This window comes from Crinia signifera, chromosome 9 (genome assembly GCF_055691185.1).
Source record: "Crinia signifera chromosome 9, ASM5569118v1, whole genome shotgun sequence".
NCBI lineage: Eukaryota > Metazoa > Chordata > Amphibia > Anura > Myobatrachidae > Crinia > Crinia signifera.
The window spans coordinates 125,438,601-125,458,372 of NC_139225.1; the positions used below are offsets into that span (position 1 = coordinate 125,438,601).

The window sequence follows — 19,772 nt, forward strand, 5'->3', positions numbered from 1 at the left end:
CAAGGGTGCATGCATAGATCCCAAGGTCTTTAGGCCTAGAAGGTCACAATATTTCTGCCTAGCAACAAGACCTAGGTGACGGGTGAATTGTTGATAGCATCATTTATTCAAGACAGACCTGTCCATCAAATCTTGACACATATAAATAATGAAATCATAAAACGGAATAAAGTATAAATATTGGGCACAAAGAAGGTGTGTGTAGGCAGTTGAGTAAGAACAGGCAAGCACATGGAGAGGGGCTGGAGGTAACTATGAATGGGTTTAACACCTTCAATGGTAATCCCAAGAATTTTCCAGGCTATGCTTCAGTGCCCAGACTGGCAAACCCGCTGGTTGGCACCTTAAGCGATGCCAGGCTCCTCTGACATATGTCGTCCGTCCCCCCGTCCCATCTCATCCCCCCAGCTGTGTCACAGTCTTGTTAGGTTTGCCAATCAATTTTATATTTCTTGTGCTAGTCTGTATTTGCAAATACCTGTAATCAAGCAACCTTGTAAAGTAAAGCATTGTCATTCATTTATTTAAAGTTTGTGCTGGTGTAAAATTATTTAAGCGTTTGCTGTTATATTTAAGGGTTATAATGCAATTAAACACATGCACGCGTTATCAGTATATATGTAGGGGGTGGTAAGCAGGCAGGGGTTGGTATGTTGGCAGGAGAGGGTATGCAGGCAGGGGCTTGTATGCTGGCATGAGGTTGCATATGGAGCCAGGAAGTGGTATACAGGAAATGGGTGGTATGTAGGGTTGCCACCTCACTTGTCATAGATTCCTGGAGATCCCCCCTCCTTGTCCTAATGTGTGCGCGTTCCTGGAGAAGTGGGCGTGGCCTCAAAAGTGGGTGTGGTCTGCTTAGAAAAGTGGGCATGGTCTCTGTAAACCGGTTTGAAATGATAAAACTGTTATGTATATAATATACACACACACACACAAATATATATATATATATTTATATATAAAAAATGGTTTCCAAAACGGCACTCTAGGTACAATTCATAGCAACAGTGGTGCAGGGTCCAGAAAGAAATTATATATATATATATATATATATATATATACAGTATATATATATATATATATATATATATATATATATATATATATATATATATATATATGTAGTGTGTGGTGCACTGATAGCGCTTTTACTCACTTAGTGTGTCCCAGTATTTAATCTGGTATGTGATTTTGGAAGTGGGAAATAGTGACTGCAATAATTATATTACATCAAAATAATAACTAAAAGAACACTCCAGAATTTAAACTGTGTCGCCAGAAGTCATCAATAAGTCCTGATTTCCACAGGACCAAAAGGTATGTAAAAAGGTGGTATGGCTTCTGCGCCTCCAGTGTTCTAAGACAATCAGTGCTACAACAATCCTTCTAGGAATATATAAATGCGCGTACCAGCAGTTAGCTGAGAATTTGCATGTAGCAGTATCTCTCTCCTGACCGATCTCCTTCCCTTTTCCTTCCTTTTTGCCCGTCTCATTGGAACATATCAGAACTTGGATTATATATATCCAGGTGGTCTTTTCCGGCCGGTCTCGTCCGCATCCCTTAAAACCAAAAAAGTCTCCCAACACGGGAAAAACTCATAGTGTGATATTGTTTTGTAAAACAAACATTTATTTAAAACAAATACAATACACATAAAAAAAGAAAAATATGAAAAATAGAAACAGTGTAGGTGAACCCGTACATTAGCAAAAAGATTTTTTAGCTTATCTGGTTGTGATGCCAGCTGGGGATAGAGAGGAATTAGCCCAACCGGTTTCATCCCTTTATCTTGTAGTATGGGACTTCTTTATCCCCACTTGGCCGCAGGTTGAGTAAGTCAGTGTAGTTGGTCATCCCCAGGAAACTCTGTAGTGCCTGTTGGTCAGCTGGAAGCCGCATTTGCAGGATGGCAGTAACCATATTCAGGTCTGGTTTGACGCCTTGACTGGTGAGCACGTGGCCCACGTACGCCACTTCTGTAACTCTGAACTTACATTTGTCTGGGTTGAGTTGAGGTTCAAAGCATGGGCCCGTTTAAGCACCTGGCGCAGTCGCTGGTCGTGTTCTTCCATAGTACGGTCCCATATCAGGATGTAATCGATGATGATATCACAGGGATAGCCTGCAAACAGTTGCTTCATACAACGCTGGAAGACCTCAATGCGATTCCATAGGGGATGTGGAGGAAGACATACCGCCCTATTGGGGTCATGAAAGCAGTGAGCAGGGATGAAGCTCTGTCCAAAGGGATTTGCCAGAAGCCGCACTTTGCATACAGAGTACTGAAGACTGTGGCACCAGGCATGTCAGCAATCACTTGCTCAATGGTGCGGAAAGGGTGATACGGACGCAGAAGTGTATTGTTCAAGTGTACTATATCAATGCAAAGACGTACAGTACAATATTTTTTTGATGCGGCCACCATGGTGGACACCTACTGTGTTGCTTCCTCTATGGGGGCAATAACACCCAATTGAGTCATTCTGTGGATCTCTTGGATAATTTTATCTTTCATTTCAATAGGGACCCTCCGGGGGGCACAGACAGTAGGTACAATGGAGTCATCCAGCCTCATATAGTACACGACAGAAAGCTTGCCAAGTGTACTGCAATCAAATAAGTCCTGAAAGTCTTTCATTTATGGAACGGTCATCCGCAATACGCGTGTTCCTCAGGTCCCAATTTGAGAAGGCCTAGCTTCATACTGTCAGGGAGGCCTAACAGTGATTTACAGTAACCTGCTGATCCACAATGTGGAATAGCAAATCAGCCCGGGTAAACTTTAGCTGTGCGGTACCCCATGTGGTGATGATCTGGCCACCATAAGCTACAGTATCAAGTTGATCTTGTCTTGTGGGTTTATCAGTTGGATCTATTTCACGCAGTTGTTTGTAGGACATGACATTGCACTTTGCACCTGAGTCTATTTTGACTGTGGCCACCTTGTTCGTATGCTTTGCTTTCAGCTTGATAAATATTTTGCCCCTTCTCATCCAAGTAGTCTACACTGTCACAGACTGTCATGCCAACTGTGTCACACCCTGGCTCTGTTTCAACCTGGTTAATTGGCCGGGGTGGGCGGCTTTAGCGTTATTGAGACTGTCGCGTTATGGAAGTTTGATCTTTGCAGCACCTTGCAAAATGATTCCACTTGCCACATGCGTTACATCTTAATCATATGCGGGGCAGCTTTGCCTGCCACAAGGGTGCTGAGCCGCACAGTTCCCACATGTGGAAAATCGGTGTGGAACGGCCGCCATGACACACACCTCAGTGTCCTTTTTTAGTTCCTTTGTGCCCTTTTCAGACTGTTCATGTAGCACACAGATGCTTATGGCAGTTTCTAATGTGAGGCCCTTCTCCCACAGCAGCTGTGCGCATACTTTGTCGCTGTGTATGCCACATACGATTCTGTCATGGATGAGCTTGTCTGTGAGGATACCGAAATTGCACTTCTTTGCCAGCAGCTTAAGTGTGGTGACGTAGGACTGTATAGTGTCATCACCCTTTTGGTTTGTGCTGTTGAAGATCTGTCTGTCCATGATGACATTCTTTACAGGCATGCAGATCTCTTCAAACTTTGCAAGTAGGATGTCAGGATCTTCTCTGTCTTCTCCATCAGCGTATACAAAAGCATCTGATTTTTCCACAGCATCGGTGCCTGTGAGGTTCAGCAGCGTGTATGCCTGGACTTTTTTTGATGTGTCTGAAAGGCCGGCTATGGAGCACACGTGCCATTCCCTTATAAACCTCAGCCAGTTGTCAGAGACGTTTTCATCAAATACCAGCGGATCTATTCTTCTCAGACCGTGTGCCATGGCAATCCCTCTTCTGACACCATGTAGATGTGTATAGCAACAGAATCACGACCACACATGCAGCATGAAAGTAACACAGGTCTTTACTCAGCATGAGGCAGACACTAATAGGGATGGCCATTGACCATTGATGATTTAAAATCATTGATGGTTTATGGCCGATGTTGGATACTTTTGCCATCGATGTGGGAGAACCAGATGGTTTCCCTACATCGATGGCGAAGGAGAAGTGGTGTTTCCTTTTTTTCAAGGTGCTGGGACACGGAGCATAGATCCGCCCGAGTTTTGATTGGCCCACGGGCCATTCAGTGATATATAATGAATGGCCATCGATACATACCTCCCAACATGACCCTCTCCAGGAGGGACACATTGCTCTGTTTCTGGACTTCTCTCTTAATGTATGATTGCCATCATCTGTGGTGACACCTTTCTTATCAATTACCTAGCTCCCCACAGGTGATGGCAATCATACATTAAGAGAGAAGTCCAGAAACAGAGCATTGTGTCCCTCCTGGAGAGGGTCATGTTGGGAGGTATGATCGATAGCTAAAACTATTGATGGTTATCCATCAAATAGTTTACTACTATCGATGGCTGGGTGTAGAATCACCATTGATGGTGACCATCGATGGAGTCTGCACTGATGGCCCTCCCTAGGCACTAGCACTCCTCCATGCAGAGACTACTGTGTAAGCTGCAGTAGTAGCTCTGATTTCAGGAACACAGTATACACTACAGTATGGGGGAGAGATCCTTGCAGCCCCGTCTCTCGCCCATTGCCCCATACCCTCCAACATTTTTAGGGCAGAAGTCGGTACACATACGGAAAGGGGGCGTGGTCATGGATAAAGTGGGCGTGGCCACGCCCCCTTTCCGAATGTATACTGGTCATTTTTTCAGATATATGTGTTTTTATATATATAGAAGGAGGTTGGCGCTCTCTCTGTATGGTCTACACATCCTATATGGCACTAGTAACACATCCTATCCTTCCAACTGTCCCTTTGGCGTCTCTCTCCTTTTCTTTACTGACGTCTGCCTGACTGGCCTGGCAGAGGTGGTCAGTTTGTAGATCCGTGTGACTTCTACACTGACAACTGCAGCTTCCGGATGACGCTGTGCGGGAGCGCAGTGTCAGCGGAGTACACGGGCTTAACTCCGGGCTGGGGGAGACTTGTTGCAGGTGCGATGTGTCTTCTTTAGGGAGTAGTACTTCCTGGGGTCCGCAGTGCCAGCGCGTGACATCATAACGCTGGCACCAGGGGAGAGAGGTGCACAGTGTCACACCGAACGGAGGAGCCAGGACAAGGACGAAGTCGGGCATATTGGAGAAAGCACCAGTCGGTGACTGACAGGAGCCGGGGGAAGCAGCAAAATAATCGGTACATTCGGTACAATCTTTATTTGCCGGTACAGACCGTTAAAAAACGGTACTGTACCGGCAAATCCGGTACAGTTGGAGGGTATGTTGCCCCTCCCTCCCATTCGCTGCTGCTGGAGACTGTCATATACCGGAGGACTGGGAGCACAGTCAGAAGAGCTCAAAAAGGACCAGATGCACTAAGCTTCAAAAGTGATAAAGTGGAGAGTGATAAACAGCAAGCCAATCAGCTTCTAATTGTCATTTTTCACACACAGACTGTGACATGGCAGGTAGGATCTGATTGGCTGGCTGTTTATCACTCTCCATGGTATCACTTTATGATGCTTAGTGCATCTGGCCCTGTGATTGTACACTAAACCAGGACTCTCCTGCATGAGCACCAATACTGCTTTGCATTCCCATTCACAGCAGCAGAGAAGGATAAGGGGACGGAGGGGGAGATAGATATGGCCTGCTGTAAATGTATCTTATAATTGCACTGGTCTTTTAAATATATGTAGGGAGCACATGGCCCCTCTACTCCGATCAGTCCCCACAGTGACAGCTCTGCTTCTGAGCAGTGAGCACTGCAGCAAGCAGCAGGATAACATACAGGGAAAGTGAAAGTAAATTGTCAGGCATGAGCAGTAGGATCCCGGTCATCTCACTGCGAAAAAAAACAAGGGGAGAACAGGGAGCTGGATTCACAGTGACAGAGCTTTTTCGCAAGCCTTGTCCTTCCATGTGAATTATGATAAATTCATACGATTTTAAGGAAAATTACAATGTGAATTTAATCGTTATTATCCCATTCTGATTAGAATATATTTGACAGTTTTGATAAATGGGCCCCTTAGTAACATTTGTGTCCATTATTCTTATGTTCTTTCCTCGATCTCTGTCACATGATATACCATTTGAATCCGCCCAACGCCCATATTTTCCAGTGCAGCAAGAGAAGAAATACAAAGTGCAAGCTGTCCTCGGATGCACTCCCAGTGTATTGAGTGGACATGGCTGACATTCAGAGTGTCACCGCTGTCTTGGTGGCTCTAGTAACTGTGATCTTAGCTCTCTCCTATGGGAAATATGTATGGACGAGAAGGAAAATGCCACCTGGCCCCTTCCCTTTGCCTATTCTGGGGAACTATCTGCAGCTTCGGTCTGAGGGGCTAGTGTCTGGCTTAGTGAAGGTGAGTTCTCAGTTAATGTAGTTTTACTTTCGGTACTTGTTTCCTAGCACGGCGCCCACGATATTAAGTTGTATGACATCGCATCGCATGCCATATGCCCGCATGCGATGCCCCTATACGATTTTTAATGCTATAAGCACCCTAATGGGTGCTTACAATGTTAAATGCACCCCACGCCACCCCCACTATCAACGCCAACCCGAAGCGTAGCGAGCGGTGGCTGTAGGCGTGCTTCGACCTTTTCATACCCCTACTATCCACGTCGGTGTGGAGTTGAATTTATATAGTGTGGCGAGCCACTGAGCCCGAAGCGTGGCGAGCGGACTCGTATTACTTTACATGTATTCCGCGGCCGCTCGCCACGCTTCGGGCTTGGTGGCTCGCTGCGCTCGCCACACTATATAAATTCAACTCCACGCCGACGTGGATAGTGGGGGTATGAAAAGGTCTGAGGACGAGTACCGTCACCCCTCTTGGGCTCGCTGCGCTCACCACGCTTCGGGTTGGCATTGATAGTGGGGGTGGCATGGGGGTGCTTTTAACATTGTAAGCACCCATTACGGTGCTTATACAATTAATTATCTTATAGGGGGCACATTTAACATTGAAAACACCCATTAGGGTGCTTATACAATTTTAAATCGTATACCATTGTATATGCCATACAATGGCATACAATGTGATGGTATACAATTTAAATTTGTATAACATCAGCTGCCATCATGTAACATCGCATCGCATACCATCGTATGCCTTATGGTATGCGATGGGCGCCATGCTAGGAAACAAGTACCTTTCTTTCTATTGTGACCTACGTGTGTTATGTTTCCTCGGAATGGGATGAATAATTTGGTTGGGTCGTGCATCTGGGATCAGAGAGTGCTAATGTTAATCACATGCCTACTGGTTCAGTTCTTCCTTGGACAAGAATATGTTAATTAGAATACTATTAACCAATATATATTAAATCATCATCTTTTTTTTATTGTACAAAAATGTCCATATAACAATAAATTAAGCTGACGTTCCTTTGTGCCTTCTCTACTGTTGACCATCACCTCCGCTGTAGGCACTGAAGCTTCCCTTTTGGAACCCTTCTTCTCTAGAACTAATACCCCTTTCAGACAGAAAAATCCCAAAAACCCAGGTATTTCCCGGATACAAAAACTCTGGTACAACTAGGCAGCAAGGGGCTGACCCCCTTTCACACAGGAGCAAAAACCCGGGTATTTCCCGTGTCGACCCCTTTCACACAGAAGCCGGATTTTTGCTGCAAAACTCTGTGTGTCATAAGAAAAGGACAGTTTTAAAGGCACACAGAGATGAGATCATGAAAAGTGGGAGGTGTCTGCTCACTGCATTGCATTAAACATGGCTGACAAGTTGCAGAACCTGAAGGACATGAGTGCTCTGTGTGTTTTGCTGCTTTCTTCCTCCCCTCTGACATTGAGCAGCTCACGGATCTCCTCATCTTTCCAATGCGCCATGGCCATTTAGTGCTGCGCCCGCTCAGCTAATCAGGGAAGCTGAAAAGATCAGCTAATCGCGCAGCGCCATGCTGCACAGCCAATCAGCATAATTTTTCAATAGTCGGGAGAAAAACACGGATCGGACCCTTTCACACAGCCGCAAACACGTGTCTGACACGGGAAAAACCCAGGTAAATACCTGGGTCGAAGTCCCGGAACTTTAGACCCGTGTTGACCCTTTCAGACAGAAGAAAAACCCGGGTCGACACGGCAAGAGCAGGGAAATTTCCGGGGTACTTGTGTATTTTGGCGGCGCCCACGATGAGGATCGCGTCCATCGTGTGTGAAAAATCGGGTCCATCGCGTCCATCGCGTCGCGTCGTGTGCATTAACATGGCACACGACGCGACCGACGCGATGGACCCAATTTCTCCATAGGCTTCAATGTTAAAATATTTTAACATTGAAATCGTGTCGGTCGCGTCGGTCTTGTGCCATTATAATGGCACAAGATAAGATGGACTTGATAAAGTCCATTTTACATGTAATAAAATGGGAAATGGGCCAATATGGCCCATTTTTCATTGTATATGTCCCCGTCATGTCCAAATATAACTGACCCCCCATTGTGAGCGGCACCCCAGTATTGACGTCAACCCGAAGCGTGGCGAGCGCAGCGAGCCCGCGAGGGGCGGCGGTGCGCGTCCTCCGACCTTTTCATACCCCTACTATCCACGTCGGCGTGGAGTTGAGAATAGAATAGTGTGGCGAGCGGACGAGGATACCTTCACAGCTATACACGCGTCCCCTCGCGGGCTTCACAGGTGTCCATGGCGACGCGGACACCTGTGAAGCCCGCGAAGGGACACGTTTACCTGTGAAGGTATCCGCGTCCCCTCGCGGGGCTCGCTGCGCTCGCCACGCTTCGGGCTCGGTGGCTCGCTGCGCTCGCCACACTATTCTATTCTCAACTCCACGCCGACGTGGATAGTAGGGGTATGAAAAGGTCGTAGGACGCGTACCGCCGCCCCTCGCGGGCTCGCTACGCTCGCCACGCTTCGGGTTGGCGTCAATACTGGGGTGCCGCTAACAATGGGGGGCATTTTTATTTGGACATGACGGGACCATATACAATGAGAAATGGGCCATATTGGCCCATTTCCCATTGTTTTCTATGTTAGATGGACTTTATCAACTACATTTGATCTTGTGCCATTATAATGGCACAAGTCCGACGCGACCGACAGTATTTCAATGTTAAAAATATTTTAACTTTGAAGCCTATGGAGAAATCGTGTCGGTCGCGTCGGTCGCGTCGTGTGCCTTAACTTTAAGGCACAGGACGCGACGCGATGGACCCGATTTCTCCATCGGGTTCAATGTTAAAAATATTTTAACATTGAAGCCTATGGAGAAATCGCGTCCATCGCGTCGCGTCCTGTGCCTTAAAGTTAAGGCACACGATGCCCACGACGGGCGCCGCCAAAATACACAAGTACCATTTCCGGGTCTTTTTTTCTGTCTGAAAAGCAGCCCATACACGCTGCTATGAGGGTGTACTTTTCGTGCTGTACTAGCACGGATCACATTGCATTGCATGTGCATGCTTGCAAGCACATACTTTTTGTACTTAGGTTTCATCACATTGCATCGCATTGCATGCACAACGCATGCACAGGCAATACAATGCAATGTGATCCTTGCTAGTACAGCACGGAAAGCACGCCCACAAAGCAGCGTGTATGGGCAGCTTAACTCTCTCAATCCATCGGGATATGGTCATTAGGTCGACAGGTCATTAGGTCGACATGGGTAATGTCGACAGGCAAAAGGTCGACATGGGGTGTTTCATGCCCTACCATCCACTATGGCATGGTGGGATAATAAAATAGTGTGCCCGAAGCATGGCGAGCCATGCGAGGGGACACAGTGCTACGTTTCAGTGTCCATGTCACTGTGTCGACATTCGGGTAAAAAACTGTGGCATGGTTCGACCTAATGAACATATCCCGATCATGTAGACTAACCAAGTGCCACAATAAGCCCATAACACTCATCATAAAAGCCTAAAGGGGCATACACACGTAGAGATGTGTACTAAGCAATTTTGCTAAGCTATTTAGGGTAGGCGATTTCCTGGTGTCCAGATCTTTCATGGGGAGTGCATACACATGCAGAAAATTGTGCTAAGCGATTTTGCTAAGCAATTTTGCTTAAGCATTAAAAGGCCGGGTAGTGGATCAGATTGAGAGATTGTGATCAGTATCTCTCATTCTGTACACACAGAGATTTGCAGTCACTTGCTAAGCAATTTGACTAGATTGTGACTGCATGCACTAGCAGGAGATAATTAATCTCTCGGGGCTAGGGTTACCACCTAGTCCCTTTAATTCCGGACACATATTAATTACACAGGTTCTGTGGCTGGCTGACTTCAAGACTCCACTTCACCTGATTTTAAACTGCCACAGAACCTGTGTAATTAACATGTGTCCGGAATTAAAGGGACTAGGTGGTAACCCTACTCGGGGCATACACACGGAGAGATCTGCGTTGGTCAGATTGCTTAGAAAATATAAAAAATTTGCTCCGTGTGTATGCCCCTTAACGCCTCTCTTTACTAAGCATCTCTATTAATAACCCATATATATATATCTGCCTCGATCATTTTCCTTGTTTCGCCCTTCTCTTTAAGACTGTAAGCCCTCATGGACAGGGCCCTTTTTTGTTTTTAATATACTGCTTATTAAAGATTTTTGTACAGTAAAGGCCCATACACACTAGGAGATTTTCATTTCAAGACTTTGCCAAAATCTCTGCTAGATATATCTTTCACCAATTTAGTGCGTACACACTGAGCCACTTTTTCCCATAAGAGCAAGAGATGTTCAGGAGGTGAAAGACTTTGCTAAAAAATCTTTCATATAAAAGGCTATTTATATAATGGGTGGGGTTTGAATTCCAAGTATGGGAGAAAGGCCATATTATTCCGTGCATTTCTGTTCTTGGGGCCTGATTGACAACTGGTCGCTGGGCTGCATACTGTATATTCAGTGCCCAGGGATCAGGCCTCCGTGCACGTAGGGAGAAATCCATGCAATGGCCATTACACATTAAGCTATACACCGTGATGCCCACTAAGCCACATAGCATAATGCCCATTACACATCATACCACACACTGTGATACCCATTAAATATTATCCCACACACCGTAATGGCTATTACATATTATGCCACATTAGTGCCGCTTACCTACATGTTAATTACTAAGGGTTTCATGCTCGATGCCACGGGGGAGTTTAAGAGCAGTGAGAGCGGCAGCCGGGCCGAGATAGTTGTGAATCAGACAGCGTGTCCTGGCTGGTGGTGGCCATATTGGCCGTCACTCAGACCGGCACTGCTGCATTTTTTTGGGGCATCAGGGTGGACAGAAACTTGTCCATCTACTGCCAGGAGGTAGCAGGAGGTGAAGCTGGCTGTCGCAAGCGTCTGTCCGCGGAGCAGCTCTGAAGTGGTGGGGAAGCCGGGGATGTGGTGGAGCTCACCCGCTATGCAATTCCCCTCATAGGAGCCCGAAGTTGGACAGGGCCCCCACACTATTATATTCTCAACTCCACGCCGACGTGGATAGTAGGGGTATGAAAAGGTCGTAGGACGCGTACCGCCGCCCCTCGCGGGCTCGCTACGCTCGCCACGCTTCGGGTTGGCGTCAATACTGGGGTGCCGCTAACAATGGGGGGCATTTTTATTTGGACATGACGGGACCATATACAATGAGAAATGGGCCATATTGGCCCATTTCCCATTGTTTTCTATGTTAGATGGACTTTATCAACTACATTTGATCTTGTGCCATTATAATGGCACAAGTCCGACGCGACCGACAGTATTTCAATGTTAAAAATATTTTAACATTGAAGCCTATGGAGAAATCGTGTCGTTCGCGTCGGTCGCGTCGTGTGCCTTAACTTTAAGGCACAGGACGCAACGCGATGGACCCGATTTCTCCATCGGGTTCAATGTTAAAAATATTTTAACATTGAAGCCTATGGAGAAATCGCGTCCATCGCGTCGCGTCCTGTGCCTTAAAGTTAAGGCACACGATGCCCACGACGGGCGCCGCCAAAATACACAAGTACCATTTCCGGGTCTTTTTTTCTGTCTGAAAAGCAGCCCATACACGCTGCTATGAGGGTGTACTTTTCGTGCTGTACTAGCACGGATCACATTGCATTGCATGTGCATGCTTGCAAGCACATACTTTTTGTACTTAGGTTTCATCACATTGCATCGCATTGCATGCACAGGCAATACAATGCAATGTGATCCTTGCTAGTACAGCACGGAAAGCACGCCCACAAAGCAGCGTGTATGGGCAGCTTAACTCTCTCAATCCATCGGGATATGGTCATTAGGTCGACAGGTCATTAGGTCGACATGGGTAATGTCGACAGGCAAAAGGTCGACATGGGGTGTTTCATGCCCTACCATCCACTATGGCATGGTGGGATAATAAAATAGTGTGCCCGAAGCATGGCGAGCCATGCGAGGGGACACAGTGCTACGTTTCAGTGTCCATGTCACTGTGTCGACATTCGGGTAAAAAACTGTGGCATGGTTCGACCTAATGAACATATCCCGATCATGTAGACTAACCAAGTGCCACAATAAGCCCATAACACTCATCATAAAAGCCTAAAGGGGCATACACACGTAGAGATGTGTACTAAGCAATTTTGCTAAGCTATTTAGGGTAGGCGATTTCCTGGTGTCCAGATCTTTCATGGGGAGTGCATACACATGCAGAAAATTGTGCTAAGCGATTTTGCTAAGCAATTTTGCTTAAGCATTAAAAGGCCGGGTAGTGGATCAGATTGAGAGATTGTGATCAGTATCTCTCATTCTGTACACACAGAGATTTGCAGTCACTTGCTAAGCAATTTGACTAGATTGTGACTGCATGCACTAGCAGGAGATAATTAATCTCTCGGGGCATACACACGGAGAGATCTGCGTTGGTCAGATTGCTTAGAAAATATCAAAAATTTGCTCCGTGTGTATGCCCCTTAACGCCTCTCTTTACTAAGCATCTCTATTAATAACCCATATATATATATCTGCCTCGATCATTTTCCTTGTTTCGCCCTTCTCTTTAAGACTGTAAGCCCTCATGGACAGGGCCCTTTTTTGTTTTTAATATACTGCTTATTAAAGATTTTTGTACAGTAAAGGCCCATACACACTAGGAGATTTTCATTTCAAGACTTTGCCAAAATCTCTGCTAGATATATCTTTCACCAATTTAGTGCGTACACACTGAGCCACTTTTTCCCATAAGAGCAAGAGATGTTCAGGAGGTGAAAGACTTTGCTAAAAAATCTTTCATATAAAAGGCTATTTATATAATGGGTGGGGTTTGAATTCCAAGGATGGGGGAAAGGCCATATTATTCCGTGCATTTCTGTTCTTGGGGCCTGATTGACAACTGGTCGCTGGGCTGCATACTGTATATTCAGTGCCCAGGGATCAGGCCTCCGTGCACGTAGGGAGAAATCCATGCAATGGCCATTACACATTAAGCTATACACCGTGATGCCCACTAAGCCACATAGCATAATGCCCATTACACATCATACCACACACTGTGATACCCATTAAATATTATCCCACACACCGTAATGGCTATTACATATTATGCCACATTAGTGCCGCTTACCTACATGTTAATTACTACGGGTTTCATGCTCGATGCCACGGGGGAGTTTAAGAGCAGTGAGAGCGGCAGCCGGGCCGAGATAGTTGTGAATCAGACAGCGTGTCCTGGCTGGTGGTGGCCATATTGGCCGTCACTCAGACCGGCACTGCTGCATTTTTTTGGGGCATCAGGGTGGACAGAAACTTGTCCATCTACTGCCAGGAGGTAGCAGGAGGTGAAGCTGGCTGTCGCAAGCGTCTGTCCGCGGAGCAGCTCTGAAGTGGTGGGGAAGCCGGGGATGTGGTGGAGCTCACCCGCTATGCAATTCCCCTCATAGGAGCCCGAAGTTGGACAGGGCCCGCTTTTTTTTTTTTTTTAGACGTTTGCTCTAGCCTACCCATGGAAAGCCTAATTGCTTACTTCTTCAACCTACTCTCTACTCCACCTACCCATAATCTATCTTTGTTTTTACTATTGTTTGTATGGTGATCTTACTGTTTTTGATAACGTAATATGTATGTAATTGTGTTCTTATGAATTTATGAAATTTGACACTTTGATACTCAATAAAGTAAAGCAAAGAGCTACATGTTTGAGGTTGCATGTGATTTTATAATTTTACCGTTTATGTGAATAAATAATTTTATTAATCCATCCCTTGAATCAATTTTTCATTCTTCATATACAAGCACTGTTAATTACCTTTTTTTTAACCCCCCTTTTTCTAACAGCAGCCAGAATCAGAACCCACAGCATCGCCTGTCCCATCCCCCAACTGTGGACTGCTCTCCTCTTTCCACACAATGGTATCATCAGTGCTCATTGGCCCAGTGCTCATTGGCTGATGTCTGCCACATAATAGACAGGTATTGGCTGGGAGAGAGAGAGAGAGTCAGATTTATTTATTTTATTTAAATTAGTGCAAAATTAAAAATGGTGTAGTGAGGTGGAAAAGAAAGGCAATAACCAAACTCGACTTTCACTACACATGAGTCCCCTCTGGGTGCCCTCTGCTTATCGATCATATTCCACCTGTATTGGCCGGAAGAGCCCCTCATGATTTATTTATGAGACAGGAAAGTCAGCTGTTCTTTTCCACAAACCCTCAGAAGACAAATAGGGAACAATCAAATATGAATCAGAATGTTGCAGCCAGCCTGAAGTAAAGCAAAATCTCACTGCTAACTTCAACCACAGTTAGATAAACCAGTGAAACGGAGCTAAATAAACAAATTGATCTTTAACTTTTCCTGTGTAAGTTGTTTCACCCAAATGCCTGCCAGGAATATTATTGCCCACTGTCTCTCTGCTAACCACACACATGCAAGCATATTGCCATATATACTGTACATTGGTCCTTATTCAGGTTGATTCACTTGGGAGAAAATTCACATGGGGGACCGATGTTTTGCATATGCGCAGCAGCATTTCTGTGCTCGATGAGAATACACAACCAGCCTTTTGTTTGGGGGGTGGAGAGGGGCATGGGGTGCTGGCCTGGGCATTAGCATATGTGATCGCCCAGCGTTTCATTGGCATTTCCATGAAAACCTGGGTGTATATACAGTATGCTAATGTGTTCATGACACACATGCAGGGGTCGGACTGCTAACATAACTGGATGTCAGCTGCCCCCCCCCCCCCCCCCAATTCCCTTCATTTGTACACGCATATGTAAGGGTGGCCTGGACCACTCTTACATATGCGTGCGCCTTTGCCATCATTCGATGGTCGGCGACCATCGAAAGATGGGGGAGGTTCCCACTGGCATGTGAATGGATGCTCGTGTAAAACATCAATTCATGAGCCTTGCGAACGCATCCCATGTGCGAATGGGTGACGCAGGCTAAGTGACTGGCATGGGTGCAAGTTGGTGCCCGCGCGAGTCAACCTGAATATGGGCCATTATGTATTCTGTCTTCATGCAATTTTAATTTTTATTTACATTTTTTATATTTTCAGCTGTAATGATTTTACAGATATTTATCTGCTACTTTCACAGATATCTGAACAGTTTGGCCCCATATACACTGTTTACTTGGGCGGCAGACCCACTGTCATTTTGACTGGGCACCAAGCCATAAAGGAGGCACTATTGGACATGGGAGATGCCTTTTCGGATCGAGGATATATGCCTGTAATTTTCCGTATATTCAATAATAGAGGTGGGTACTGAATATTGCATTATGCCGAAAAAGGGTGCCGGACGGGGTCCCGACAGTCAATAACCCGACGTCGGGATCCCGACTGTTAAAACACAGACGGCCGGGTTCCCGACGGGAATAGACTAGGTGGCTCGCGTAGTGAGCCCGCAAGGGACTTTGTTGCGCTGGCCACGCTGTCTGAGTCTGGGCAGTCGGGATAATGACTGTCGGGATCCCGACTGTCAGAGAAACATACCACACCCGCCGAAACATAACTATTAATGAAACAGTAACCCAGAAAACAGGACTTTTTTGTTACTAACATTTCTGGGGTCCTGCCCATAGCTGCAGTCATGGCAAAACAAACAAGCGGTCACTCCCATGGCTCCACCCCCCATACCGCCCCTTTCCAGTTCCGACGGCTCCGCCCCCTGTCTCATTTAGCTCGCTGACCTCTCCTGGAGAGGGCAGCCAGAAAGTAGGCAAGCCTGCAACAACAGCAGCAGCTGCAAGAACGACCACAACTGAGTCAGAACCAAAATATGTACTTTTTAGTTGGAGATGAGCGGTTCAGATTCCACGGAATCTGAACCGCTCTGAACATCCCCAGCCCGACTGCCCGCGAGTCACGCTTGCGAGTTTCCGACTTTGTTCGGAAACCCGAGCGCGGTCTGATTCTCGCAAGACGCCAAGTCTATAAAAGACTGAGTTTCTGAGTCATTTCATACTCACGCTTCCAGCTGCGCACAGCTCTGCTAGTTGGGCTGCGTGCAGGAGCCTGGGGTGAACTTGAATCATCAACCCCATAAATCATTAGTGTGCAGAGGGTTGTTGTGCAGAGGGGGCAGTGCAGACAGAGGGATGTTGGGCAGTGCAGACTTCAGAGGGGTTTGTGCTGTGCAGACTCAGAGCAGTGCAGTGCAGACTAGAGGGGTTTGTGCAGTGTGTAGAAGGGTGTTGTGCAGTGCAGAAGGGTTTGTGCTGTGCAGAGGGGTTTGTGGCAGTGCAGACTCAGCAGAGGGGTTTGTTCAGTGCAGAGGGGTTTGTGTGCTGGGTTATATATAATACACTTATACTGTAATTATTGTAATTGCCGTGTGTTAGGCAGGCTGTCAGTCAGTGTAGTGGGGTACACAGGCAGGCTGTCATTTGGGTTTTCATTGTTAATTTGTAGTTCATTGTGGTGTGTGGCCACTGTGGTGTGCTGCCCTGCAATCCAATACACCATACATATATACTACTGTCAGAAGCAGAACAAGTTCCGTGTGTGATTGTTCTGCCTCCACAGTCCACGAAGTGTTATCCAAGACCTGTCCATAAAAAAAAATACTGCACCCCAATACTATACACCACAAGTTCCGTGTGTGATTGTTCTGCCTCCACAGTCCACGAAGTGTTATTCAAGACCTGTCCATAAAAAAAATACTGCACCCCAATACTATACACCACAAGTTCCGTGTGTGATTGTTCTGGGTCAGCATTATACAAGCTGCGCATTAAAAATAGTTAAAGTAGAAAAAATAAGATCCACTAATGATGTAAGATATGCTATTAGTACTGTATATCTTAAGGTCCATACACATTGGGCGACTATGCCCAGCGTGTATGGACAGCGATGATAGCGCTCATCACTGTGGGGAAAGCCGCTCAGTGCATACACACTGAGCGGCTTTCCCCCTGCCCGGCGCCAACGGAAGGGGGGAGGACGGCATTGCATAGTGGAGCGCTATGCAAAGCCGTCCTGAAAGCCACTCATCTGCTGGTATAACCAGCAGATAAATGGCTTTCCCGGTGATGTTGTGGAAGCGTGCAGCAACACTCACCGCTCATCGCTGGGGCATACACATTGGGCGGCTTTGAGCTGAAAGCCGCTCAAACCTGCTGTTTTGAGCGACTTTCAGCTCAAAGTCGCCCAGTGTGTGTATGGGCCTTTACACCAGCAGCATAGCACTTCACTATATTGCAATGAGGGTTTCCCATGGTCTGTCCTAGGACCATTGAAAAACACTGGATAAATAGACGTGATCCACCATTACTTTATCATTTCCATTAAAACCAAAAATAACTATTTCTCGTTGTTATTTTCTATTGCCAAACCACAATTTGCTAGATAGAATGAAAATCAATGGTACTTATTTCCTAGCACGGCGCCCATTGCATAAGATTGTATGCCTTAATTAAGGCATACAATCTATACAATTGAAAAGATTTTTAATTGTATGTACAATATCGCATCTTATGGATCTCATCTAATGGATCTCATGGATCTTATGCATCCATAAGATGCATAAGATCCATAAGAAGCCATAAGATAAAAGATCCATCAACACCAACCCGAAGCGTGGCGAGCGGCGGCGGCACGAGTCCTCCGACCTTTTCATACCCCCACTATCCACGCAGCGAGCCACCGAGCCCGAAGCATGGCGAGGGGACACGTAATACCTGTGAAGTAATGCGCGGGGCTCGCCATGCTTCGGGCTCGGTGGCTCGCTGCGCTCGCCACACTATATAAAATCAACTCCACGCCGACGCCAATTGTATAGATTGTATACTGTATCTCGTCGATCTCGTCCATGCACAAACACATAAGATGCATGCAATGCTTGCGATATCGTCCCGACACATACAATCTAGATCGTGGGCGCCGTGCTAGGAAATAAGTACAAAATCATCTAGTAAAAAGCAAAACTCACAGATATTACACAGCTTTATTTTTATACTGCAATATAGATACCAGTTTGAACACACCCCACCCAAATCTAACTCTCTCTGCACATTTTTCATCTGCCCCACCTACAGTGCAACGTGGTCTTGCCCATTTGTGTGTTTTTCTGCTTTGCTAACAAAGATCAATAAGGCCCTTAGTGGAGCAATTATTTTGAGAGCCAGGGTTGATGAATGGATGCGTATTGTTTTACAAAAAAAAAAAAATCTAGTCTTAAGGCCGGTTCGAGGGACGGGCGAAAGTTTATGCTTATGCAATTCTCAAAAGTTTTGTAAAGTGAAAATATTTTTAATTTAATGGACCATTATAGACCTTTAACCCCTTCAGTGGTATAGCCGAAATTTTTATGGCTGAGCGGACTCTCCCGAGAAATTTGCAAGAACATGCCACTGTAAAGAAAGGGTGTGCCAGTGGTGAAACACCTGGTGCCCCACCATCCCCATGTCGCTGATCCTCCCCATCGCCGCACCTCCCCTTCATCACTTAGACCAGGCTTTCCCAACCACGGTCCTCAAGGCACACCAACAGTGCAGAATAAAAATGGGGGTATACTGCGCTAAAAACTAGGAGGGTTTTTCACAGCGGCTCAATAAAAAATGCAATTTATAATGGGAGAAAATGAGCGCTATTAAGATAAAGGAGGGAGAGATAAAAGCTTAAGAAAAGGAGAGATATCCTTTTCTTAAGCTTTTATCTCTCCCTCCTTTATCTTAATAGCGCTCATTTTCTCCCATTATAAACACCAACAGTGCAGGTTTTAGTGATATCCAGGCTTCAGCACAGATGGTTTAATCAGAATCACTCAGGTACTAATTAAGTCACCTGTGCTAAAGCCTGGATATCACTAAAACCTGCACTGTTGGTGTGCCTTGAGGACTGTGGTTGGGAAAGCCTGACTTAAGGCCCCCATACATTAGGCCGACTTGTCCTTAGGACAAGTCAGACCCAATTCTCCTGCGAGCCACCCGGCAGCTCTCCGGTAGGCTCACATACAATTTGCCACTTGATGAGCCAATTTTTACATGGGATAAATCGCTTGCGATTTATCACATGTAAAACAAATGGGGAGCTGCAGGGCGGTGAGGAGCAGTGGGGCGGGCAGCGGCGATTCCAATGAGGAGCAAGGCAGCGGCAGTAGTGGGGGCGGGTGCCGGGGGCGGCGAGTGCTGCTGACCTGGCCGGACATGTGATCACAAATAGCAGCAGCGGGGACGGGCAATGCAGTGGCGGCTATTAGATTTTCAAAATACCTGTCAAATGACAGGCCGTTCTCTAATTGGCTGAGAGAGCTCTCAGCCAATCAGAGAACGACTTGTCATTTGACAGGTATTTAAAAAAATCGAATACCCACCACTGC

At 46.2% G+C, this 19,772-nt stretch overlaps 1 protein-coding gene across 1 annotated transcript in view; it reads left to right on the forward strand.

The window, feature by feature from the left end:
- The first annotated feature begins 6,125 nt into the window (after positions 1 to 6,125).
- Positions 6,126 to 19,772, forward strand: part of LOC146035949 (cytochrome P450 2A6-like) — a 53,133-nt gene continuing 39,486 nt past the window's right edge. Inside the window, exons 1-2 of the mRNA XM_083159671.1 lie at positions 6,126 to 6,380; positions 15,549 to 15,711. Coding sequence (XP_083015797.1) covers positions 6,201 to 6,380; positions 15,549 to 15,711 — 343 coding nt within the window. The 5' untranslated portion in view covers positions 6,126 to 6,200. The remainder of the gene's footprint in view (positions 6,381 to 15,548; positions 15,712 to 19,772) is intronic.